The 25,677-nt window shown below is 40.5% G+C and overlaps 2 protein-coding genes across 7 annotated transcripts in view; one reads left to right on the forward strand and one right to left on the reverse strand.

The window, feature by feature from the left end:
• pikfyve (phosphoinositide kinase, FYVE finger containing) overlaps positions 1-13,466 on the reverse strand; it is a 34,337-nt gene extending 20,871 nt beyond the window's left edge. For 2 of the 4 annotated variants that reach the window (XM_086050985.1, XM_086050982.1), the window contains exons 1-6: positions 12,795-12,960; positions 10,839-11,038; positions 7,125-7,286; positions 4,818-4,927; positions 907-1,078; positions 622-829 (exon numbers count right to left, since the gene is read on the reverse strand). In XM_086050985.1, coding sequence (XP_085907111.1) covers positions 622-829; positions 907-1,078; positions 4,818-4,927; positions 7,125-7,286; positions 10,839-11,038; positions 12,795-12,817 — 875 coding nt within the window. In that variant the 5' untranslated portion in view covers positions 12,818-12,960. Of the gene's footprint in view, positions 1-621; positions 830-906; positions 1,079-4,817; positions 4,928-7,124; positions 7,287-10,838; positions 11,039-12,794; positions 12,961-13,296 lie in introns of those variants that run through there. The other 2 variants (XM_086050984.1, XM_086050983.1) reach the window with 2 other exon arrangements.
• Positions 2,815-25,615, forward strand: sgo2 (shugoshin 2). Of its 3 annotated transcripts, XM_086050988.1 has the most exons (15): positions 2,815-3,231; positions 3,527-3,685; positions 5,726-5,835; positions 7,128-10,713; positions 10,853-11,067; positions 11,166-11,270; positions 14,501-14,630; positions 14,730-14,905; positions 15,766-15,840; positions 19,386-19,453; positions 19,529-19,668; positions 22,153-23,820; positions 23,902-24,003; positions 25,045-25,159; positions 25,260-25,615. In XM_086050988.1, exons 7-15 carry the CDS (start codon positions 14,546-14,548, stop codon positions 25,378-25,380), a joined length of 2,550 nt encoding a protein of 849 aa, XP_085907114.1. In that variant the 5' UTR covers positions 2,815-3,231; positions 3,527-3,685; positions 5,726-5,835; positions 7,128-10,713; positions 10,853-11,067; positions 11,166-11,270; positions 14,501-14,545; the 3' UTR covers positions 25,381-25,615. The 3 variants fall into 3 exon arrangements, with proteins under 3 accessions (XP_085907114.1, XP_085907112.1, XP_085907113.1); XM_086050986.1 differs by having other exon boundaries at positions 22,153-24,003; XM_086050987.1 differs by lacking the exon at positions 15,766-15,840 and having other exon boundaries at positions 22,153-24,003.
• Positions 25,616-25,677: the final 62 nt, after the last annotated feature.

Below are 25,677 nucleotides of genomic sequence, written 5' to 3' on the forward strand. Positions count from 1 at the left end.
TCCACCCACGACTATCACCTCATGTTGCAGAATGATCAAGCAAAGCCTCATTCCTACAAGCTGAATATTTAGCAACTTCACACAGCCCAAAAATAAGAGTGGACCGACATTCCACAGTCCATATTGAACAACTTGATCAACTCTATGTGAACGAGATGTGTTGCATTGGGTGAGGCAAATGGTGGTCACCTCATTACTAAAACTGCCCATTTTAGGGTGGCCTTGTTTGTGGGCAGCCCAAGTGACACTTGTGCAATAAGAATGCCATCCAATCAACGTCACACCTGTGAGGTGGCTGGATTATCTCTGTGAAGGAGACGTGCTCACAAACAGAAATGTCTATTTGTGGACAATATTTGAGGGAAACAGACCTTCTGTACATAGAAAAAGTCTGAGGTCAAAAGTGAGCTAATGGAAAAATGGGGGCAAAAACAAGTGTTGCATTTATATTTTTGTTCAGCGTATTTATAGTTATCATATGTAACCATGCAGAGGGTAGGCACAAGCACAACAGAGGCGCAGGAACAGGAATGATATTTTCAGTCGAAACATCACATTGACTTTCATTATAAATCAACCAGAAATGTCAAAACAACAGAAAGGACTTCAATATGGTTTCACCTCTGCCAGGTGAGGTCTTCCTCCAGGAAGATGTTCCTGCTTGCCTTGCGTCCGCCCACGGGCGTCCGCGGCTCGCTGGGTTCCAACACACACATAGAGCAGGAAGAGTCAGACAAGACGTTCAGGTCCTCGCCGATGGAGCCCGACTCTGCCGAGTAAGTGTAGTTGATGGCTATTTTTCGACAGTACGTACAGGCCCGCAAGTCTCCTAGGAAATGGTACAATAAGATGTTCATGTTATGCTCAAGTATTTGGGTCTTTTCCTTCATTTGTGGAGCCGCTTACCTGTGTAGCCCATGAACTTTCCAGGGATCTCCTGGTTGCAGCAGCGACTGCAAAAAATCTGTCCGCACAACCTGCAGTGGTGACGCCGACGGAATGTGGTAAACTTCTCGTTACAATCGTAGCACTGCTTGCACTGGCTGTCGGGCATCCAGTACTGCTTCAGATCGCTGTCCTGAAAAGGTGACAACAGTGGCGACACATTCTGTCAAGGCCGCATTTATAATACACAAATCAAGGACAAGTCAACCATACGTGATGTTTAACCTTGTAGTGCTAATGCATGGGGATTTTTGTATGCTTTTGTAATGTCCAACTTCAGCCCTTTAAATACATCAGTAAAATACTCTTGACATCAAATTGTACCTTTCGGTTGTATTTTGGCCAACTGAAACCCAGAGTAACATTCTTTATTCCTTTTTATTTATTGGGTTGAATCACAGCATTTGGATGAAATAGGTTTTCATTCTAGCCGCAACGCTGTTTTATCAGATTTATCAATTTTCAGACAAGGGAGGAATTTCTAGTAATATTCTAAGAGGTGTGCACTGAAGAAGTGGAAGCTCCCTCTGTAGAATGACTATACTTCAGTATTAAAGTGGAAGTCACACATTTTCTTTGCAATAATGTGCTGTATATGTCAGCACTCATTTAAATAAGGTAATCTGATTAATATTACATTGGTGACACATTGCAGTACTTGCAAAACTGGCATTGGAAATTCTCTTAAATTGGATAACAGTCTTATACAACTCACTAAAAGCAGCAGCGACTATGAATGGGATTACATTACAATGTTTTCCTCTATAAAGTGCAACCAGACTGTCCCCTTTCACCATTGCTATTTGTCAACACTCATTAAACCACTGGCAACCGCAATATATCAGAGCGCTATAATCAAAGATAATAGAGGGATAAGCTCTCCGATGGCAGAACACAAAATCCACACTATACGCAGATTTCGTCCGCTTCTATTTCCAAAAGCCAAGGCATCACTTCAAGGGGTCTTTAATCTCATTAAGACATTTTCACAATTATCAGACTCCTCTATCAATTAGTCAAAATCGATAAAAGCACTTTTCCATTGGAAATGTTAAGAATCCAATTAAACCCAAACTAAAGTGGTTCAAAAACTTAGACTCTGCCCTGACATGTTTCTATTCAAAGAATACCCGTTCAGAAAAATAAACATTATGAGGGCTCGATGCTCCGAACTTTAGAAACTATTACTTGGCTAACCAATTACCTCAACAGAGGGCTAAAACATAAAGTGGAGCATTGATCTTGGCTAGCATTGGAACAGATGGCGGGCAATAACATCAAATTCTCTGAACTTATTATCACGACAAGTGTCAAACGGCACAATTGGTTCAAAAGCCTGATAATTGCATCCACCTTGATGGCCTGGTGGAAAGGTTTAGAAGCTCAGCTTCAGAAAACAGGTCAGCCGTGATTGGTCGTTAGCTGAGCCCTAAGTTGTCATGTCATTTTCAGTCGACAGGAGTGACAAAATGGCCACCCCCACAGATGGCTAAAAACATTTTGTCTTCTGTCGGCTGAAAATGACATCACAACTGCTCACAACGACCAATCATGGCTGGCCTGTTTTCTGAATCGGAGCCATGATTGGTTGTTGTGAGGCGTTGTGATGTTATTTTCAGTCGACAGAAGACAAAATGGCCGCCCCCAGAGATGGCTAAAAAGGAGTGGATTAACAATTATTCCACAAAGGCAATATTTATCAGAATGCCCTGTTTCAGCTAATGGGCTTGCATAGAACATATTCTTGAAAAAAAAGTTTGCGTTAACTTTCCCTTTAAGCTTGTTTTCTGACGGTTTTCAGAAGATTTAGGAACACCCACATTTGTGTGATGTCAGACTGGTGTCAAAGCCATATGATGATGATGAGCCTATTTAGTATTACCCATGTGTGTCTGTCCGCACTTTGTTATTGTTACGTAATATATTGGATGGATAAATGCATTAACAAATATGAAGTGGTGAAAACAGCTTGAGAATACTAGAAATGTTCTTGAACCTTCAAAATGGGTAAGAAGTGAGAAACTCCGCCTATTTCCTCATTCTGTGGAAGAAAGCCCTGCGGGCTGTCATGAAGTTTTTGCCTATATTTTAATGTGGACGCATTTTATTAATTGTTTTAGACAATAATGAGTAAAAATAGTGACGACAGATACATTTGAGTAGGCTTGTTTGCATAAATTGATAGCTGCAGCGAATTAAGAGAAAAATTCCAAGTCTGAGACGATCAAGCCACAGGACTGACCTATTTACTCTTCACTGGCTAAAAGCAGAATCAGACATCATGAGGTGAGTTTATACAGATTCATTCCCGCCTATATAAATGGGATTAGTAAAATCGTTTTTATATGTATTGGACTGTATTGCTTGTGGCTTTGAAAAAGAGTTTGGGAAGAGGACTCAACACAGGCGTTTGCTTTTGTGAAGTTGAAAGGGGGGTTTGTACTCGGGCAGAACGATTTTAGGAAAAAATTGTATTGCGATTTTTCTGACAGATATTGTGATTTCTATTTGATTTGCGATTTTCTTGGGAAAAAAAAGCCTCGGTGCAATATTCACAATGTCATTATATTATTATAAACAGCAACACTCAGACTGGGGTGATGTGCGAGTTCAATCGCAGGATGGATGTGATTCCTGAACCCCTTTGCAAAATGGATGCCAAGTGGAGCGGTTGTCAGTTCGCCTTGGCCAGAATTGACCAACATTTCAACTAATCCCATGAGAACCAGAGAGACTCAAGGTACACAGAAAATTGGAGTCAGCCTGACCCAAAACTATTGTTATCTTAATTAGCTCTGGCCTCAGAAGACTGATCACCTGGAGGTTATACAGCCAAGATGCTTGGCCTCTATATCCCCCTTATAATGGTCTGTATTATGCAAAAACAACTTTTGGGTCATGTTGGGGCATGTTAACATGCTAATTCCTCACCAAAAACTCCCCCAAAGTGGTGTTTTACTCCCATCTCAGAGCATTCCTGCTCCGCCTAATTCAAGAAAACGACTGGGTCCTCAATCTTATACATACAAGATAAACAGACGTCCACCTTCTTAAAGAGGAAATCTACCCAAACATATATTTTTTTTAACAATATGTTCCCAGCAGTTCCTCCCACATTCCAAAAACATGCATGCTAAGTTGATTGGAAACTCTAAATTGCCCCTCGGTGTGATTGTGAGTGCAGTAGTTTGTTTGTCTCTGTGTGCCCTGCGGCATGGTGGCCGACTGGTTAGCACGCCCACCTCACAGTTCAGAGGTTGTGGGTTCGATCCCGGCCTCTCTGTGTGGAGTTTGCATGTTCTACCCGTGCCTGCGTGGCTTTTCTCCGGGTTCTCCGGTTTCCTCTCACATTCCAAAAACATGCATGGTAAGTTGATTGGACTCTCTAAATTGCCCCTAGGTGTGATTGTGAGTGCGGGTATTTGTCTCTGTGTGCCCTGCGATTGGCTGGCAACCAATTCAGGGTGTCCCCCGCCTACTGCCCGAAGACAGCTCGGATAGGCTCCAGGACGCCCCGCGACCCTTGTGAGGATAAGTGGTATCGATAATGGATGGATGTTCCCAGCAGGCCCACTAGTTGAAACACGGCATTCTGATTAATATTGTGTTTGTGGAATATGAATTAAGCAGCAAAATCCACCCCTTTTTAGCCATCTTAGGGGGAGGCCATTTTGTCACTTCTGTCGACTGAAAATAACATCACGGCTCAGCTTCAGAAAACAGGTCAGCCGTGATTGGTCGTTACCAGAGCCCTGAGTTGTCATTAAAGGGGATAGAGGACCCAAACAGGACAAGTTCAATAAAATGTGAATAAAAATACATTTTTAAATTTAGCAGATGATGTAAAATACCTAGCACATTATGTAAAATACCTGACTCTTTCCATCCATAATTTCCTTCAGCCGTTTCAGTGCTGTGCGAAGTTGCACAGCTGTGCGAGGGTCATGATTGCTCAGTGGCGTATCTGACTTCCTGCTGCTATCTGAAAGGAGGATTGAACACGCACACACATACAAACACACACACAGATATAACTCCACGAAATATATTTGAAATGTGAAAAATTTCATATTTCCTAGTGTTTGAACAAGACTGGAATGTGACAAAAAAATGCAAAGCACATTAAAAATGTGATACATACATAACAAATTAGCATGTTTAAGCAAAAAATCCAAACGTTAGCTTTTCAAGAAATGTATTCATTCCGATATTCAAGGTTGCTTTAAGCTTTGTTAGTGTCTTAAAGCTTCTACATACAGTACTTGTCATATAAGAAAAAAACAACAAAAACTAGGGATGTCCCGATCCGATCACGTGATCGGCGATCTCGAGATTTTCAGCTGATCCGGTATCAGGTGAGAAAGATCGACTTTATTATTTCCTGAACATTTACAGGTCACACTCACGTTCGGTATGGCCACAGAATATCGCATATCCTTGTTTAACCCTTGGGCCGGAAAAATGAACTGTCAAACAATCATTTATTCGTCCAAAAAATGGCCCGGCTTTCGAGGTGTTATAACTTTGTCATTTCTGATTGTTTTTTCACTTCCAACCACTCAAAATGCTCAGGGGGATCAGAGCTACGCGTACATATATAGTTATTTATTTTTTGATACTCTCTATGGACAATAACAGCTGTGGTATGCTAATAGCAAAACTAACTATGCTGTATATATCCCCCCAATTTTTTTCAAATTGGAATATTTCATATGGCATAATTAGAGCTTTGTATAAGTCAATAAGTTATAACAAAAGATTTTTTTTTTTTAATGTCTAGGCGGAGACTGCAGGAGTGACGGTGTCGCGAGACCACGGAGGATGTTGCGGAATGTTTTCGAGCCGTAGGCTAGTGGCGGACGCCGTTGATCGCCGAGAGCTCTGAAATAAGTAACGGCAGTGATATATAAAGGACGCGCTTGTGGACTTTGAACCAGTCGAACGTAATATGATATGGTTTGTACACAATGACGATATTGACGTCTTATATGGTTTGTACACAATGACGATATTGACGTCTTTGTAACAGAATAGAGGATGGTAATTACCACTCGATTTTTTTCTAAACTAAAATAGTGCTTCTCTTGCACTGACGTTATTTTTACATCTATGTTTGATGCAGTCAATAATAATAAACTCTGCCTGTGTGAAAGCCACATTTCTAAGATCTCTAATTATTTTGGAATTATGTTTCTGTCTGCTTTCAGGTATTCAAGGGTAAATCCAAAGGCGACCTTAGGTTTTGGGGAGCTGTTGAGCCAGGCGCTTTAGGCCTTAATGGGTTAACAAACATTTTGCGAGTGTCAACAACGGAGCTATTTCCGTGTTAGTTCAAACAACAGGCCTGCCTGCTGGTTGCATCTGTGATTGGCTGAATGCGTGTGGCCAGAAGTTCACCTAACTTACGTTGAGTGATGAAAGCTATTTTGAATTAAAGAGATGTTAAAATTGAGTAAATAAAATGCAAACTGTAGCTACTTCTTTTCTTGACGTAAATAAAATAGTTTTCAGACTTTTTAACAGTTAAAAAGAAAAATGCTATTACTTTATGATTGGACGGTCGACGGCGTGGAGGCGGAGCTTAGCCTACCAGCGCATGGTCTGTCCACTCCCACGACACAAAACAAGGCTAAAATTAAATTAGCTTTCGGGCTCACACATACACAATTACAGCACAGAACGAACCCAGAGTGAGCGAGGTTGTGTTTGCTCAGCTGCAATGTCTTATTTCGCGGACCTGATCAATGACGTCATTGATCGATTGTACATATGACATTGCAGTCGATCAGTGATTTTAAATAAAAACAAAACATCGACCGATTTTGATACACACGATCAGATTAGTGTAAAGTCTATGAATATCATTAAATCCGGGTTGTCAGTCACCTTTGCATAAAATAAAATAGAGTTTCACACAGTAGACGATACAATCAGCAACTGGAAAGTATCAAACTTTGTAATTTTTGTGAAAGTTGTAATACAATCTAGAGAGTCAGGTGTAGGCATGTACATACACATGCAAAAGGTTTTAAACATTGATTAATGAAGCAATATCACTGTTCCAATAGAGCACATTTGAAAGCAGTGAATAAAAAAAAGTGGAATAAAACACCCTATGGTGATCCATTTCCTACAGCCACAAGCAATATTGACACAATCTACATCGTTGTGTGTTTTACCAGAGGCGGTGGAGGTGCGTCTGAGGTGTTCGGGGTGTGATTTCCGCTGCGTTCGTGATCCATGGCTGGAGTGGGAAGGGCTGGACGACCAGCTCCGAGTCTCCGATTGAGGGGAAGGGGGCGGTTCGTCCAGTTTATCAGTGGTGCCAGGTCGGCCATCGTCTGTGTAAACATGTGGTGAGATGCCACAAATAGAGGTGAGATGACAAATAATACTCTAATTTCCTTTATGTTTAAGGAAAAATATTATAAAGTAATCTTAAGGCTGTAAAGCATAGAAACTTTAACTTGGACAATTGAATATCTTTTCTTCCCACAAATAAAAACAAGAAAGTGACTGTCAACAAAGACACTTTGTCATCTTACTTTACCTAAATCATATATACTAACCAGCCATTACATTAGGAACCACTGGCATATAACCACATGTAATACCGGTGCTGCGTCAGAAATTCTGCTTTATAAGGAAAGATTTATTTGCTAACTCTGATTTAAAAAATATTTCGAAGAAGAAATGATGTCATGTTAAATAATCTGCTCAAGGCAATTTCAGGTGCATTTTAACATCCTTGACTTTCTTCAAACAAGTGTAAATATACATTTACCAGTCTATAACTAAACTACCAGTGATTAAAATTACTTGACACATCAAAGAGTGAGACTGTCTCCTACTGACATTTTACAGGGATTGATTAAGTGTATTTGTGCTTGATGTACATGTTCCATTTCTAGTTCTATGGTTATCATGACACGTTTCCTTATTGCCATGCCATCACTGGTGCCCTTCTGTGGTAGCATCACAAGAAACACCAAGTAAAAAGCAAAAAACATTTGTGGTGTTAATTCTTTGAATGGGTACTGGTCACTGAGCGCAGATCTCTAGAGATTTGCTGATTTGTTTGACTTTTAAACCAATTTTTTACTTTTTGGGGAGGGCCTTTGACACTGTAAATATCAATTTCTCAATATTTTGGTCAAATATTTTGCTTTTAAGATGGTCAAAATATTAGGAGCATTTGTGCTAATCTCATTAGAAGCCCCTGCAAACCAGATAAAGCGTTGACATTATTGATATAGACGTACTGTAAAGATATCTCAATGTCTATTTAATAGTATAAATGGATGTGCTTGTGTACCTGCCGATTCAGTAAAAGCAACTGTAGCCAAAGCCAAACTGTGGCAGTGTTTTTACTCTCTGGACCTGGATTTGTCAACTCTGCTCAAATGTCATCAGTTAACTGACTGAAATTAGACTAAAATAGCCATAGACAATTCTGACTAAAATGCTCAGACATTTAGTCAACTGAAACTTCACGAGACTAAAAAGAGTATGAACATGACTAAGACTAATAAAAACTAGACACAGAATTGACTAAAACTAAAACAGGCTGTCAAAAACAACACCAACTGCATTCCATGTTTTTGGTTATGGTTGTTTTTAATTGTTTTAATTTGACATACTGTGAGGGTTTTTCATGTTAGATAACACTTTGTCAACAGTGCAGTGTGTGCAACATACCTTTATATTTTCTTTAACTGAAACAAACTCAACATGATGACTGGATCTCCATTGCTAATGTGCATGAGGGTCGAACGTGACATGGCACATATTTCACTCGAGCAGTCTGCAAATTGTGAAGTCCCATAATGCTTCACTTGTACTGTAGTTCCGCTTTCCCAAGGGTTCTATAATGTACTGTAGAATCAATGTGCTGTGTGTCTTTATCTGGGAATGGTGTCACCTCCTATATTTTATTGTTCATTAGTTTTGTTCCAGATACACGCAAGGGGGAACACCATGATTGAAATACAGTGATCCCTCACTACTTCGCGCTTCAACTTTCGCGCCCTCAGTGCATTGCGGATTTTTCAGAAGCATTCATAAATTAAAAATGAAACAACACAGCCATATCGGGAGCTATATTGCAGAAAGACGCATTGTTTGAAAGGTATGAGTTGACTCGGAGGCTTTGTACATACCCGCAGGCACTCATAAAAGGCGGTGACTGGTTCCCAGCGCGAGATCGACCAACGAGAGCACAAGTGGATTTACTTTTTCCACACACTACTGTACGTGAGCTGGCTCAGTGCACGTCATCGCAGCCTCTCGCTTAGTCTCGTCCACTATTCAAATGTGCCGTTGATTTAGTCAGAGTCAAGTCGGATACTTTCTCCTCCATATTTGTAATGTTGTGTTTGCTCTAATAAAGTTTTGTAAAAATCGGATAGTACAGTACAACAGCTGTGTTTATAATTCGTGAGCGCAGCGCACCGCGCTCCCAGCCGGCCAGCGGCACAGACGACTTAAGACATCGCCAAATAAAGTGTGAAAGTGTTTACTTTTGTCTTAGGTTGTCTTAAAACAGCTTTCCTTAACTACAATCCCGCGTTGCATTTTATCCAAAGGACTTTATTGATGTTGTTGTGCAAAGATAAAGTTAATGCATGATCCCCCCGGCGGCCATGCTTCTTCTTCGTTTTTGAAATGAAGTAGGAGGAGAAGAAGAAGAAATAGCAGGCGAAGAAGAATGAGGGAAGAAGAAGAAGCGGCCGCTTTTACTTTCACTTTTCACGACGGCGACAAGCGTTTTAAAGTGCAGGATTGGATAAATTACACTATGGTATTCTAGTTAAAGTAAGTCAATCTCATGACAAAAATTAAAACTTTAACGTAGTTTTTAGCGAACGTTCCGTCGTGCTCGTCAGCTGCCGCGGTTGGTCGAAGCTAAATTCTGATCACAGCCTGCAAGCTTGGTATTTATATTCTTCATTTTGCATTTTTATAGTTAAATTGATTGTTCAACAAGTATTTAGAAGTGTGGGAACCATGTTGGGGTTCGGAACAGCGTAACAGAGGCGCAAATCCCCCAAAATAAAACTGTACAATAAATATCATATACAATAATAATAATAATCATAAGTCTGACTCTACTTTGCGGGTTTCGCTTATCACGGCGGGTTCTGTCCCCCCATTAACCGCGATGAATGAGGGATCACTGTATGTGATTCCTGTTCAAGTGTTTGCAATGTTACTCATCGCTGCTCCCAAGAGGATGTGAACTGCACTACCATTTGATAGTGAATGGTCAGTGTCAGTGATATTTCTGCGAGCCACATGTCAACTCAACATTATCAATACGATGCAGTAATAATCTGTAACCCTGTAAAAACAATTTTAATAAATATTAATTTTCCCTTGATTTTCTGGTGTTGTCAAATGTTTGCTCTTGTCCCTCATAACAACAACAATAATAAGAATAAAAATACAGTCGACCCAGCACACGTTTGGCAATCACAAGGGCAGCCATTTTGTTGTACTGTCCAAGTTACAGAATCATATTCTCACTTCCTTCCCACACAAGGATAATCGCATAAGACAATCTCATAAGACATAAGATTTTCAGGCCTTAGACGTCTTTGGTCAGGAAGGCGCACAATCGGGACAAAAACAGTCCGACTGGCTTTGTATTCAAGTTCAACCCGGGAACATTTTTTTTTAGATTTCAAATATTTCCTGGGACAATTGCTTCAAGAAGCACCCCAAAACGGATTGTGTTTGGTCCTAGAGGTTCGACGATACACTAAACAGGTTTGCAATTAGTATTCTTCACCTTCGCAGTTGGTACAGTTCATTTATGCATAGAGCATTAATTATATGACGCACCAATGATCGTAGTGCTGATGTTGGAGCTGGGAGGGTGTGGGGTCACTAACCTTTGTTGTTGAAGCGAAACAGGTTGACAAAGGAGCTGTACGCCGACCGCAGCGGCGGCTCATCCTGCTCTGGCGTGAGCGGCTTGAAATGGGTCAGATGGGAAGGGCTAGCGGGAGAGAGGACCGGCGGCTCGACGCTCCAGTCCGATGAGGACGACGGCATGGACTTGTCCCCGGCAGCCATCTCCTGCAGTCTCCGCCTAGAGAGGAGGGGACATGACACGAAAATGTAAGCCGTCGTACTTCAATAAGATGAGTAACACAACAGAGCTTTATCTTCAAATTATCAGCAATTCTGGAGTAACATTTTGCTAAATTGCTTCAAAGGCTTAAAACATGACTGTTCATGGTTGGGGTGGTTGACATCCTTCTCAGCTGGTTGATGGTTCGAATTCAGCTTTCCTGCCCCGCGATTTGCTGGCGACCAGTCAAGTGTGTATACCGCCTCTTGCCTCAATAATTTGAGAAATACTGCAGAAATTATGGATTTCAGTCATTTTAAATAGTTGCTCTTTTATTCATATATTTTACTATACAGTACTATAGTAGAGTGTTCCCTCACTTCTCATTGGTGAATTTTCCGCAAAGTAGGTTGACCTTTTTTAAATTGGGATACGGTGCGCCAGTGCATCAGGCAGTGCAGATTGAACAGTTAAAGCATGAGCTGCTAATTTAGGTTTAGTTCACAGGCTGCATGTGTAAATTAATGAGAGGGGAGTGTGCTCTGCCTCTCCGAACATACACACACACACTCAGAGTAGTGTAAGGGTGTCAGTGAATTTCCGAACGTGACCCTAATGTTCATGGTCTCGGTTCTTCTAAAAGACACCCCCCACGAAAAAAAAAAATATATATATATAGGGTTGCCCCGATCTGTCAACTTGTCAACTTTTTCACTTGAAGTTAGAAGAGACTGGGGCCTGCACGGTGATTGTGAGTGCGGATGTTTGTCTCTGTGTGCCCTGCGATTGGCTGGCAACCAATTCAGGGTGTCCCCCGCCTACTGCCCGAAGACAGCTGGGATGGGCTCCAGCACTCCCCGCGACCCTTGTGAGGATAAGCGGTATCGATAATGTATGTATGTATGTATAGAAGAGACTGGATCAAGTGATACTACTCAAAGAACAATAGTCAGCAACAGTAGGCATGAGAAAATATGAACCATTTATTCCACGCTGCTGGATAGAAGAGCAGGAGCAAAGTCTGGAATGGACTGATTGTACGTGAGTGCTCATATATGAGATTTTGGATGGAGACCGATATAATCTTTTTTTTTTTTTAATATCAAACCAATATCCGATCTCAAGATCGATTCTCAAGAACCTCAAAAGAAAACCTGCAAAATAGCGGGATAAAATTGCATGCAAACAATGAAGTTATAGTCACAAATGAAAATCCACGATAGAGTGAATCTGCAATAACAGAAGAGGAGGTAGCAATTGGCAACACTTTAATTCCACAAGAGGGACACTCAATGAATTATCAAATCGTTTGCATTGTTCAGTGTTCTAACAGTTATAAATAGCTTCAACCACAGCAAACATGAAATTACAGAGTTATACATTTGCTATGTATTGAGATACATAACCAGCGATTTATACGCGAAAACAAACAGGTGACAAGTAAACGTGGCCGCAGTCAGTTGTTCTATAGCAAATTTTACAACAAGAACTGCATGGTGGTGGCAAACAATACGTTGAGCATGCTTCTGAAAATGACGTCTCAAAAGTCGCTAAAAATGTTCGTTAGCACACATCCCTCAAAAAGACATAATAATAACTAGGTGATAGAATGGAAAATCGCCCTCACGTTGACGCTTGTCGCTTACAACTACTGAGGGACGACCGATTAATTCGCCTTTGGAAGCCTTACATTTCTATTACTGACCAACTCCCTTCCCCATACAGTACATGTACAAGCGTGTCATAAATCAACCCAAACAACTGTTTTACTTACTCTTTGAAGAACTGCCCGAACATTGTACGTCATTCCATTTGCGATCATCAAATGTTGAGAAAATTGCAGAAGTGCTCGCATCACGTTATCCGCCTTGCCATGTGACCATAACAGGCCGTAGCGTGACTGACGTTATGAAGTACTCAGTGTGTGTTTGACGTCTCAACTCGATCTTGAGACCCAGCCAAATATTAACATAATTAACATACAGCACAAATAAAGAGTCCCATACGTTTTGTTAGCGACATTGACGCCATGGATCATGAACTTCCTTCAGTGCTATTTGCGGCTAATGCTTCGAGTCGGCACATTTGACGTTACACAAAAATGTTAATATTTGTAATTATTTAAACAGCGCCTTTAGCTTCCCCAAGAGCGCAAATGTCATGTTAGCTAGCCACTTGTACAGTACATGCTAGCTAGTGTTAGCCACCTACGCTAACCAGCCGGTGGCCCGCAGCAACATTTTTTTTGACACATTCTGAACCTGCCTTCGACTTACCCATTTACTTAGGGATTAGACATCGTTGGTTGAAGACCTCAAACGAGCCAGGCATCCAAAAATTCAATTTCATTGGCATTTTTAGCCGAGCCCTCCCACACACACACAGAAAGGAAGCTTTTGAGACACACTTTTACGTCCCACTTAACTACTGCGAGGTAAGTTAATGGGAAGACATTACAAGCCGAGCCAGCACGATTGAGAGGTCGATTCGATGCGGTTGTTTTTAATTCATTTTATACGCTGAACCATTGTTGTTTTTTTACATATAAGTACATAAGGTGAATTATGCACAGAATCAATCCACAAGGTAAACGGATAAACCACAGCTGCATCATTCACTCATGAATACTGGCTACTATTAATATTCTTCAGCTGTCATCTCTTACTCCTTTTTAGCAGACATACTCAGGAGTCGTGTGTATGCTGTACAGTACAGCATATCTGAATTGCAGTAACAGTAAAAGTATTTTCGACCGCCACTGCTTGAATCCGTAGAAGTGAATCGGTTAAAGACAGCAGTAGACCAACAACAGTGCCCATTGCCCAAGCAGACAAATCCGGGGAATAAGAGATGTTGCTAGAGTCATTCCTGATTGGTTGCTCGCGGACGCTAAGCGGAAGCGCGGCGAAGTTTGTTAGGGTTTAAAAAATGGAGGCCGTTGTGTTATAGAAATATTTTTAACTTTCATTTTACTTGAGTTTCTGTTTTTGATTCTTGCCTGACATAAGAGGATCTACACGACAAAGTCGCCTGCCTTGTAACTTCTTTTGCGTGAGTCAAAGATCACTATAACTTAAAAAAATAAATAAATTAAAAAAACGTTTGATGGCAAATGCAAACAGTAATGTCGTCTGGCTAAAACAAAACAGTCAAATTCTATTAGTATACATTTAAATATATAAATGTATGCGGACTGAAGTGTTTAACTTTAACTCAATGTACGAGCACTAAAGTTGATGTTTTTTTTAATGTTTTTAGCTAACGCGATACGTATGTCGTGGTGTACAATTCAAGAGTCTACAAATACACTAAATACATTTGTGTACATGTGAATATCCGTTTACTGTTTTTTTTTTCTTAAGTATTATTACCATACAGCTGAACAATAACTTTCAGACTAATTTGGCCTGCCAGCTCCATGGGTGACCCTATGAGTCTATAATTTTATTTTTATTTCTATTTTTTTTTTGTGCCTTCCAGGTGACTGGATTTGTCAGTGTAACTCAAGTTGACTTGTCTCTACTCATGATGCAATTTAAACCAATGAAGCCTCTCAAGGCTTCCAAGATGGATTTTGCCACAGCAACCAAGATTAAAAATAAAGCGCTCAGTGAGTATCTTATATTTCTTGAATGTCATGATATCAATAAGGTCAAAACTGCTTAATGTTAATATTTTTTCCTTTCTCTCTCATTTCCCTGCCACACAGACACCTCCTCCTTCTTCAAGATCTCATTGAAGACAAACAACAAGGCCCTGGCTCTCTCCTTACAGGCCGAGAAGCAGCGGTGCATGGAGCTACAGATGGAGAACCTCCACCTGAGAAAGGCAGCGCAGTCTGCAAACTTTGATTTGGCCACAAAGAAGCACAAGTACAGGAAACTGGTAAGATTATTCAATTAATCCATGGATGTCGGGATTGAAAGTCAGTCTTAAAAGTGAAAAGTTCAGATCACAGACTGATCAAAACTGTTGAAATCCCTCCAATTGAGGATCAGTAGTTTTTGTGGCCTCCATTTGCCTGTATGCACTTCTGGGATTTGCATTTGAAACATCAAACCTAATTTATTTTTGTTGGTCTTATATATCCTTTCAGCATCTTTAATCCTCAATTTATAAAAGAAAATCTTTTTACATGCGTTCTCTCTCCCTTTAGTAATCCAAGGTTTATTTAAGCCTTTATACTTCATAGACTTATACTTTATGTAATGGACAATGTTTATCATATAAGATTTTGGTTGACTGAAATGCATCGTACGCAATATTTGGATATTTATACAGCCAGTTTTGATTTTCTAGGTCCAACTTAAAAACAGCAATGGAATATTGTGTTCTTGGTCTTATTTCTGATATGTGAGTTGTTAACGTTTTTTGTTTATTTTTCTATCAAAATAATTTTGAAAAACTGCAACGATGGGGAGATTTATTTAATTAATTAGAAGTCCACTTCATATTTTATGGGTCAATTTTATTTATAAATATGTTATCTACAAGTGTGGCTGTATCTGTTTTTCCACTAGGTTTCACAATTAGAGGGAAAAGACTGTTGCTATACAGCTGACTCAAGACAGAGTTTCATTTCTGCTTTTTATAGTTCATCATTGCACTTTTCGGTATTCTTCAATGGTGGAATCACAAAAAACAAACTGAGCTCATTTATGAGAACAAAGCAGCCACCTTTTGAAGCATTCAACTTGAGAGGCGCGAATCTGCTCACAAGCTCACAATCTGTTGTTCTTTCACAGCTCCTCATCTTGAAAAACATTTATAGCAACACTCTCCAACACCTGAATGTGGTATCTGAATTATTCCATGACAGTGTAAGTAGAAACCTTGGGATGATTTACTGTGATATTTTTTTGCTATTGATATTTTGTCATGTGTGTATGAAAAACCTACTTCCAGCTGGATTAAAAGAACCAAATTCTGCTGTGAGAAAACAAACAAAAAAGCCACCTGAATGTTTAAGTATAAGAGCTTAAAATCACCAGACTATACCAGACTGTCAGGTTTTAACGTCTTGCCTAATATTTGTGCATTCGGTAGTGTGGCCCTTGGGGTCTAAGCTTTGAAGCCTTAATGTGAAGTAATGTCAGAAAATGCCAAATTAAATCTAAGTGATTAAACATTATACAAAAAATAAAGCATGAAGAAATCATTTCTATTTCCTATATTTGACAAAATCACTGTTTGTCCAAAGTGAGAAGCTCACGAGCTCAAAACCGGAAGTGCGACGTCATTAGATGAACAACCATAGCAGCGCTCAATGGAGAACGTGTACAAAGCAACTCAGAAACGGACTGAGAAAGCGATATTTCAAATTTATCTGAGGGGATACAGATATTTGAAGAGGAGGTTATTGGCATAATGCATGTTGGACCGTACGGCATGTACGAGCCAGATGCTTGAGGATGATGAAAATGTTGTGCCTGAACGACCAAACATGGAGTGGAGACCCACTCGCATTGGAAAACTGGTAAGCTATAATAGGCTACGATTATTAGGCTAACATTAATGTTTGAAATTCGATTCTGTGCCATACTGTAAATTACGCACGATGAGATTACCTATTTGTTCCATTATGTTGATTCCATATCATCAACCTAGTCATGCCAGCTCATTGCTGAGAGCGTTGGCTCCCTCCGGTGGGCTGCTTTTTTTCCCCCAATTGTGTCACGGGTTGAAATACCGCTCTCTACCGTCCATCCATCCATTATCTATACCGCTTCTCCTCACAAGGGTCGCGGGCGTGCTTGAGCCTATCCCAGCTGTCTTCGGCAGTAGGCGGGGGACACCCTGAATTGGTTGCACTCTCTACCATTTATCCATCCATCCATTATCAATACCTCTTATCCTCACAAGGGTCGCGGGGCGTGCTGGAGCCTATCCCAGCTGTCTTCAGGCAGTAGGCGGGGGACACCCTGAATTGGTTGCCAGTCAATCGCGGGGCACACAGAGACAAACATCCGCGCTCACAATCACACTTTGGGGCTATTTAGAGAGTCCAATCAACTTACCATGCATGTTTTTGGAATGTGGGAGGAAACCAGAGTACCCGGAGAAAACCCACGCAGGCACGGGGAGAACATGCAAACTCCACACAGGGAGGCCGGAGCCGGGATCGAACCCACGACCTTTGAACTGTGAGCCGGACGTGCTAACCAGTCGACCACGAAAATGACATCACAACTGCTCAGGTCTCGGGTAACGACCAATCACAGCTGACCTGTTTTCTGAAGCTGAGCCATGATTGGTCGTTACCTGAGGCCTGAGCAGTTGTGACAAAATGTCCACCCCCTGAGATGGCTAACACGGGGTGGATTTTGCTGCTTAACTCATATTCCAAAAACACAATATTAATCAGAATGCCGTGTTTCAGCCAGTGGGCCTGCTGGGAGCGTATTCTTGATAAAAATGTGTTAGGGTTGATTTCCACTTTAAGAAGAGATAGTTGTGATGTTTAGAGTTTGGGTTTTAACCAAATATGAAAGTGTTTTTTTTCCCGTGTGTGTTAGTCATGTCATGCATGTAGTTCCTAGGTGTCCTATTGACATGGCTGTTATGGTTTCCTCATAATTTAAACAGCCTATTTTTTTGTATTACCAGTAATTAAATTAGGCAGTTTTGAGCGTGTGGCCTAGTCTCATGCGAGTGAACCAGTAGTCATCCTAACCCTCAACCACCCCAACCCCAAGGTTACCCTTGGTGCTGTGGTGGCTCAAGATGATAACAAGTTTGATATCCCTCATCTAACGGGACTTAATATACCCTCAACAAAAATAGAAACATAACACTTTTGTTTTTGCACCCATTTATTACGAGATGAACTCAAACGTCTAAACTTTTTTCTTATACACAATATCACCATTTCTCTCAAATATTGTTCATAAACAAGTCTAAATGTGTGGTAGTGAGCACTTCTCCTTTGCCGAGATAATACACCCCACCTCACAGGTGTGCCGTATCAAGATGCTCATTAGACAACATGATTAGCGCACAGGTGTGCCTTAGGCTGCCCCCAATAAAAGGCCACTCTGAAAGGGGCAATTTTGTTTTATGGGTGGAGGGTTGTCTGGGGACTCAGAAAACATTATCTGATGTGACCACCATTTACCTCATGCAGTGCAACACATCTCCTTCGCATAAAATTGACCGGGTTGTCCATTGTGGCCTGTGGAATGTTGGTCCACTCCTCTTCAAGGGCTGTGCAAAGCCGATCCAGAACATCCCAAACATGCTCGATGGGTGGGTGACATGTCCAGTGTGTATGCGGGTCATGTCAGAAATGGGACGTTTTCAGCTTCCAAGAATTGTATACATATCCTTGCAACATGGGTCCGTGCATTATCCTGCTGCTATATGAAGTGATGTTCTTTGATGTATGGCACAACAAAGGCCTCAGGATCTCATCACGGTATATCTGTGCATTCAAAATGCTATAAATGAATCCCATACCATAACCCCTCCACTACCATGGGCCACTCGATCCACAACATTGACATAAGAAAACCAATCACCCACACCGCCGTGAACAGTGTAAACCGGGATTCATCCGTGAAGAGAACACCTCTCCAACGTGCCAGATGCCATCGAATTTGCCCACTCAAGTCGGTTACGAGGAGGAATTGGAGTCAGGTCGAGACCCCGATGAGGACGTCGCGCATGCAGATGAGTTTCCCTGAGATGTTTTTTGACAGTTTGTGCAGAAATTCTTTGGTAATGCAAACCGATTGTTTCAGCAGCTGTGCGAGTGGCTGGATTAAGACCATCTTGGAAGTGAACATACTGGATGTGGAGGTCCTGGTCTGGTGTGGTTACACGTGGTCTACGGTTGTGAGGCTGGTTGGATGTACTGCCAAATTCTCTGAAACGTCTTTGGAGACAGTTTATGGTAGATAAATGAACATTCAGTACACGAGCAATAGTTCTGGTTGATATTCCTGCTGTCAGCATGCCAATCGCACGCTCCCTCAAGTCTTGCGACATCTGTGGCATTGTGCTGTGTGATAAAACTGCACCTTTCAGAGTGGCCTTTTAGTGTGGGCAGTTTTAAGGCACACCTGTGCACTAGTCGTGGTGTTTATAATCAGCATCATGATATGGCACAGCTGTGAGGTGGGATGGATTATCTCGGCAAAGAAGGAATGTTCTCGATCACAGATTTATGAACAATAATTGAGAGAAATGGTGATATTGCTTATGTGGAAAGAGTTTTAGACCTTTGAGTTCATCTCCTAAAAAATGGGAGCAAAAACAAAATTGTTGAGTTTATAGTTTTGCTGAGTGTAGAATGTTACCTATGTTTTGAGCTCTTAATGTAAATTTTCTACAATTTTAATCTTGTGACTTCATTCAACCCCCACAGGATCTCGTTGAAGCATCTGAAGACCACAACATACTTCCAACCGATCCTGACAACCCTCCAGTTGAAGAGTGAGGTTCATTTTACATTACAATCCGTCATTCCATCTGATATCAAATTTCACTCTTAACTGAACGCCCTGACAGGATTCCAAATGTGGCACCAGATCCTCCAGAGGTTTCAAAGAATTCAACGGAACCGAGTTCAGAAATGCAAGCGGGGATTCTTGAAAACAATATGCCTGCAACCTTACCTGCCCTGAGCAGAAATTTGACTCCAAGCAACGGTTGGGGCGTAATTATGCTATATGGGCAAAAGTGTTGGGACACCTACCAATCAGTCAATTAATCAAACCGTCAGAGGTTGGACTAAACACCTTTTTCTTCATTTTTCACCTTGTCAGGACACATTGAACTGTTACAGTTGTACGCTTGTCTTGCTGATCTGTTCTGGCGTAGTAGAGATGGTTTAATCCATTAATCGATTGTTAAGAATCTATTGTATCAATTGGTTGAGGTTTGAATTTGGACCCTACTGTACAATCGATCCGTGCGCATTGCTCAGTGGGACAGAAGTGCCCAAATTGTTTGCCTGCATCACCTCGCTGGGTACGATACTTGTTGCAGACTATTTTGCGAACCCTCCGCTACTTAATAGCTGCTGTTCTAAACTCTAAACCTGAATTTGTAGAGTTTGCTAGAAATTTGCGTGGAAACCGATTGCCTTAAACCACTTTAATTTTCAATATGGGAAAACTTTACATGTTAAGTAGTAAGGAAAAATACACAAAGCTGAACATGTTTAGTTTATATTAACATTATGTGAATGCAACTGGCTAATTTATTGCTACTGCACTTGTAGCAAGTTGGTATGAATAATAATTTCTTGTAATTACACTATACTTTGAGTCCGAATCTTGGAAGAAATTCAACAATCAACACTTAAATACATTTAAATACTTTAAATAGCATTTATTTTATTTCCAATCGCTTGATGGGGTAGAACACATATTATCCAAGAAATGTTTTTTTCTCTTGTAACTCGACATTCAAAACAAGGTGAAACTTAATCCAACCCTATACACACTAGCGTACACTTGTATAATCTAATGAGAGCCAAAGCAGAAATACTTTATTACAATAAAGAGCTAAGGGGAAATATAAACATGTTCGATAATATACAATATATATTCCAAAAATATCAGAGCAAAAGAATGGACAAAAATACAAGACAAATAATTAAACAATACTTTGAAAATTACACCCAAAAAAAAAAACAAATATGCCAGACAAAAATATACATGATAAACTGAAAAAATACAGACAGAAATATTACACGAAATATTCGCTGAAAATGCTCACAGTAGAAAACAATACAAAAGACATGACATCCCAGAAAAAAAATATACATATTACATGTATATGTAAGAAACAATTAATCACTGTCATTATCAGTTAAGACCACTGGCTTTCTGCAGAAATATATTCACAGTACGTACACGGTCTTCAAACTTAAACTGTAACACAAGAATCAACAATTAATCACTTTTTCACTAACATTTACATCTATTTGCCTATTAGACAAAAATATTCACAATTACACTTATACTCCATCTTCACACTTCACTGTAATTTTAAAATAACCTGCTGTACATAAGCAGAACACAAGTGGGAAGAACAAATCACTTTGTCAACAACAGTTCCGCCTGTTAGCTTTTGTTATGGATTTATTCAGAGAAAATATATTCAGAAATACTGCATCTGCACACTTCAATGTAACTTTAAAATGACTTTTACATAAATAGAACACAAGAAAGATGAATTAATCACTTTGTCGACATTAGTTCAAGTTACGAGTCATTCAAGCTGACCAGAATGCAATCGCAGCATCGCCACCATTTTGTTAGCACCAAAAACCTGGACAATGGCACACATAACACAATATTGAACCCGTTGAAGTATTTTAGTTGTATTATAAATATTTAAAATATAAGAACCTTTGTTAGTCCTACATTGGAGAAATTTGCATTGTTTCAGCACCAATTGCGGATAAAGGAAATGAAAAATAGCACACATAAACCTGAAATGTTTTCTGTGCATTAACGACTCAATCTATGAGCAACGTTGTTTTTTTTATGTAAGTGTTGATTGTTATGTCATTTGAGATCTGATTAATCTTTAATAGTCTTGCTTAGTTCAATACATAATCAGTAAAGGCTAATTAATTCATGGGTGCAGTCATTTAAATGAAATCTAGAAAACTAAACAGAAAGCCACTTGTACTGCTTTCTTTTGAAATATCAGCAGTATTATTTTTTTCTTTGCACTAGGGAGTGCTAACATTTATTTCTAATTTAAGATTTACACCAAAACGGTTGCAAACCATTGTCAGGCAAGACCATCATAACATTTGGAATCACCTACACTGTTAGTAGTGTAGTGGTTCACACAAGGCTAATTCTGAACAAGGAGACTGACTTTACCCTGGAGCGAGGAACTTAAGATAACTCGTGAGTAATTTATCGGTGGCTAAAAGAAGGCGTTACGTTTGGGTGGCATCTGCAAAACTGAACATATCTGATAAGACATTTCTAGTTCCATGACTACAAGTATCGAAACTTAAAAGTTCCTGGAAATGTAAGCAAACATGTTTCTTTTCTTTAACTGGTAGAATGTCCCAATACTTTTGTCTATACTTAAAGCATGTGTTTGTAGCTGCTCTATTAGATCACTGAAAGAATTGATTTGTGTTACTTTCCACAACTCCACAGCAAAAAAAGATGACGAGAAAAGGAATTCAAACCAGCGAGCATTCCAGATGGAGTCAGTACAACAGCCCAACAACTTAAGGGAGGAACTGTGTAGGCTGTCAGCTAAGTTCTCTCCGTCCGGTTACGACATCAAGTCTTTGCCGTGTCGACTGAGCAGCCAAACATCTGCAGCTAATAGTATTGCTGAAACACTGGCTCCCTCTGCTGGAGTCAATGCTCCGAGTGATTTTATCGTAGTTGTGCCGGAGAACACCGTGGTCCTCAATACAACCATGGAGATGACTCAAACTAATGCTTCAGAAATTTTCGTTCTTCATTCCGCAGAAGAAAAAAAAAAACACAAACCGAAATGCAAGAAGAAGAAAAAACGTAACGTTGTTGCATCTAGTCCAACAGGCAGTTCACAAGGTATGGACGCGGCAGATTCTAGTGTTGGAGAGAGAGAGCCTGAGTCTAGTCGCACCGCCACGCACACAGAAGACCAGGCACCAGAAAGTCCTGACCAGCATTCCAAAACTGATTCTCAAAGTAAGCTCACAACGCGTATTCCCAGACGGGTGAAATCCAGAGTTGGCAGCTATCAAAAGGTAAAAAGCACCAAGTCAACAGTGGATTCTGGTGATTTTGTCCGTCCTGCCTTGGGTGATTATCTCATAGGTCATGACATCCTTTCCTTGAAACCCAATGAGAAGTTACCCGTAGAGGAAGATTCCTCAGAAAAAACAAGGTTAAACATCACATACAGGAAGCCCCCGAAGAAAAGTCAAAGGGGGTTCTCGATTACCAGTATGACGTCAATGTTGCCGCCTTGTGACCAAGAAAACGGAGGGTCCACAGTGGACCACAATGAGAGAACAGACAATTTTGAAACTGCAGAGTTAGTGGAACCAAGCCATCCCACAGGTGGGATTGAACCACAGGTAAACATTGAGTCTTTCACAACGTCTGAGGGACGTCCCATCTCAGGTTGCAGAAAGACATTTGTTATATCTGTGGATCAAACTGCACTCATCAGAGAACAAGAACTACCGTCAAAAGAGAAGGACTCCAACTGGAATGTAGAAGAATCCTTGGAATGTTGGGCGACCAGTGACGGAGGTTCTGTCGTGGCAAAACCAAGCTCCTGCAAACGTCCTCGGGAGTCCACTCAGGATCCAGGAAGACTTCGAGTAGAGCTGAATGTCAGTGATAACCAAGATGACGTACTGCTGTTGGAGGAATTCTCGGTTGCGGGTTATGAGTTTCAGAAGCATAAAAAAGCTCGGAAGGAGACCTCAAGAAGATCCAGCAGGGAAAAATCACAATACAGTAATGACTGTAGTGATCATGCAATGGACAAAAAGAAGAAAAAAAAACGCCATGGCAAAGGTGTTTGTCCTAAGGAAGATGAGGTTAATCTTGCGGCTCCACCTGACTCCCCTTTCCATCATGAGTTTGTATTCTTGGAGGATTCTTTCCCACACGGTGAAGGTAATGACATATTTAAGTCAAAATCCAGGGTGGATAGGAATTCTGAACGGTACCGAAAGGCGTCCAAACCGCCGCCACCAGACAACAGCACCAGAAAACTGAGAAAGACATTTGTCGTTTCCGAGCCGACAATGCCTCCTATCAACAACATGATGATGTTGTCCAATGAGATGGCTGCAGATGCAGATGCCGATGCAGGTGAAGGTGAAGCAGCTCTCAAGCATTTGGGTGACCTGATCACTGATGAGATGCCACCATGGGTGAACATCTCTGTTGCAGACACGGAACCAGGCTCTTTAACTTGTAGTCCTAAACAACACACCTCAAAGGGGCAACAAGTGGTGGAGGAGACCACCTTGATCACACCTGTCTCGTCTCTGGGTGAGTTGAAAATGAAGTTTAGGCCACATAAACGTTGTTTTTTTTTTTTTTTTTTTTTGGCACAGTTGATCCTCTAAGCCGAAACAGAATCTGTTCTAGGAGGCTGTTCAAATTTTTGATTGCACTTTTTTTGGATGGGTTGGGACTAGGCATGGGCTGATAGGAGATTCTGATGGTATGAGCATGAGCGAGCATGAGCAAACATATCGTGTTATCATAATATTAAAATTACAGCTCTAAAATTGCCCTTTTGGAAATATTTTGATAAATAAAAATAGCATTCTTTCCATTGAACACAACCTGTTAAACAAAATATAGAATATTTGTCACATTAAGAAATGTACCATAAGTTGAAATAAATGAATGTTACATTTTTCTTCTGTAAGCTATTTTTAGGACAGACCTGTGGGCTACTCCATGTTGTACTTGGGCCTAAATTGTACCTGCTGGCACCAATCTTTATGGACAGTATAGCTTGTCTAGGAATGCCTTGGGGTTCCCCTGGTGGCACTGAAGGAAAAACTAGGGCAAACGCTGGTACTACGAGAAACCACTGTAATATAGTTTGTAGTACAGCTGGTTACGCTGCAGTTGGTACATTGGTCACGTGGCTTCATCACAGCCGCGTCAACCTATGTCCCTTACATTTGTGGATGCAGAGGTAGAAATGATGAAAATGAATACAGATGCTAACAGTTTACACAGTCACTACACCTGAACTCTGGACGCTGTCGTATTTCACTCCACTCCTCTCCACTTTGCTGCAGCGCTCTGTTTTATTGCTGCGCTTCTATAAAATTTGTTGTAAATTTAATACAGAACACTGTCATTCTCCCCCATTGTTAGTTAGCTTGTCTAATTTCCACTAAAGTGTTCTGTAGGCCATGTTTTTTTTTTGTAATTTCCCAAAGTTGTAGTTATGAAACAGAGGAATTAGTTCTAAGGGTGAAACACAACACCCTAAACTTGGCATATTTGATTGATATAAGGCCATCAAGTATTGTATGTGCGTGAGTGAGAAAATGGTGTTGTGTGTTGCAGCAGGTAGAGTCTTAATGTCAGTGACCAACACCACTGCTAATCCAGATAAAGAGAACCAAGGGAGAAGCAGGAGATGCAAGGACACGGTCAGTTACAAGGAGCCATCCTTGCATAGGTGAGTGTCTATTCGCCGTGAAGTCCATTCATGTAAAAAAAAAAAAAAAAATTAAACAAATACTTACTTCTTTTTGTATTTTCTTTTTTTTCTTCTGCAGAAAAATACGGCGTGGAGACAAATTTACAGACACCATGTTCCTGAACGCTCCAGTTTTTAAAGGCTCCCAGAAGAAGAAGAAGAAGAAGACAACATCACAAGTGGCAATTTGCAAAGACTGATTTTTTGCTTCTTAATGCAGTTTTACTTATGTTGTTGGCTTTAATGCACATTTATAAAGTTTAATAAACGTGTTTTCCTGACTGTTTGGACCAGAGGTGTCCAAACGTTTTGCAAAGAGAGCCAGATATGGTGAGGTGAAAATGCGGGTTGGGGGCTTGTGGGGCAACCATTTAGCCTGACATTCTTTTTTGCATGGAACACCAATAAATCCAAGCACATTTTAGCAAACCAGTATGCCTTTTGTTTTTGACTTTTTTATTTAAATTCCAAAATTCTTAAACATGTATTTTGGTCCG

This window comes from Filicampus tigris, chromosome 14, assembly GCF_054856515.1.
Source record: "Filicampus tigris isolate MCC_2025a chromosome 14, RoL_Ftig_1.0, whole genome shotgun sequence".
Taxonomy (NCBI): Eukaryota; Metazoa; Chordata; class Actinopteri; order Syngnathiformes; family Syngnathidae; genus Filicampus; species Filicampus tigris.

Excerpts from the sequence above, each read along its gene's own strand:
- sgo2 (XM_086050986.1), top strand. The coding sequence starts at position 14,546 with ATGATGCAATTTAAACCAATGAAGCCTCTCAAGGCTTCCAAGATGGAT. Across the intron at positions 15,841-19,385 it reads CTGAATTATTCCATGACAGT|GATCTCGTTGAAGCATCTGA; the intron begins GTAAGTAGAAAC and ends CAACCCCCACAG. Across the intron at positions 24,004-25,044 it reads CACACCTGTCTCGTCTCTGG|CAGGTAGAGTCTTAATGTCA; the intron begins GTGAGTTGAAAA and ends TGTGTGTTGCAG.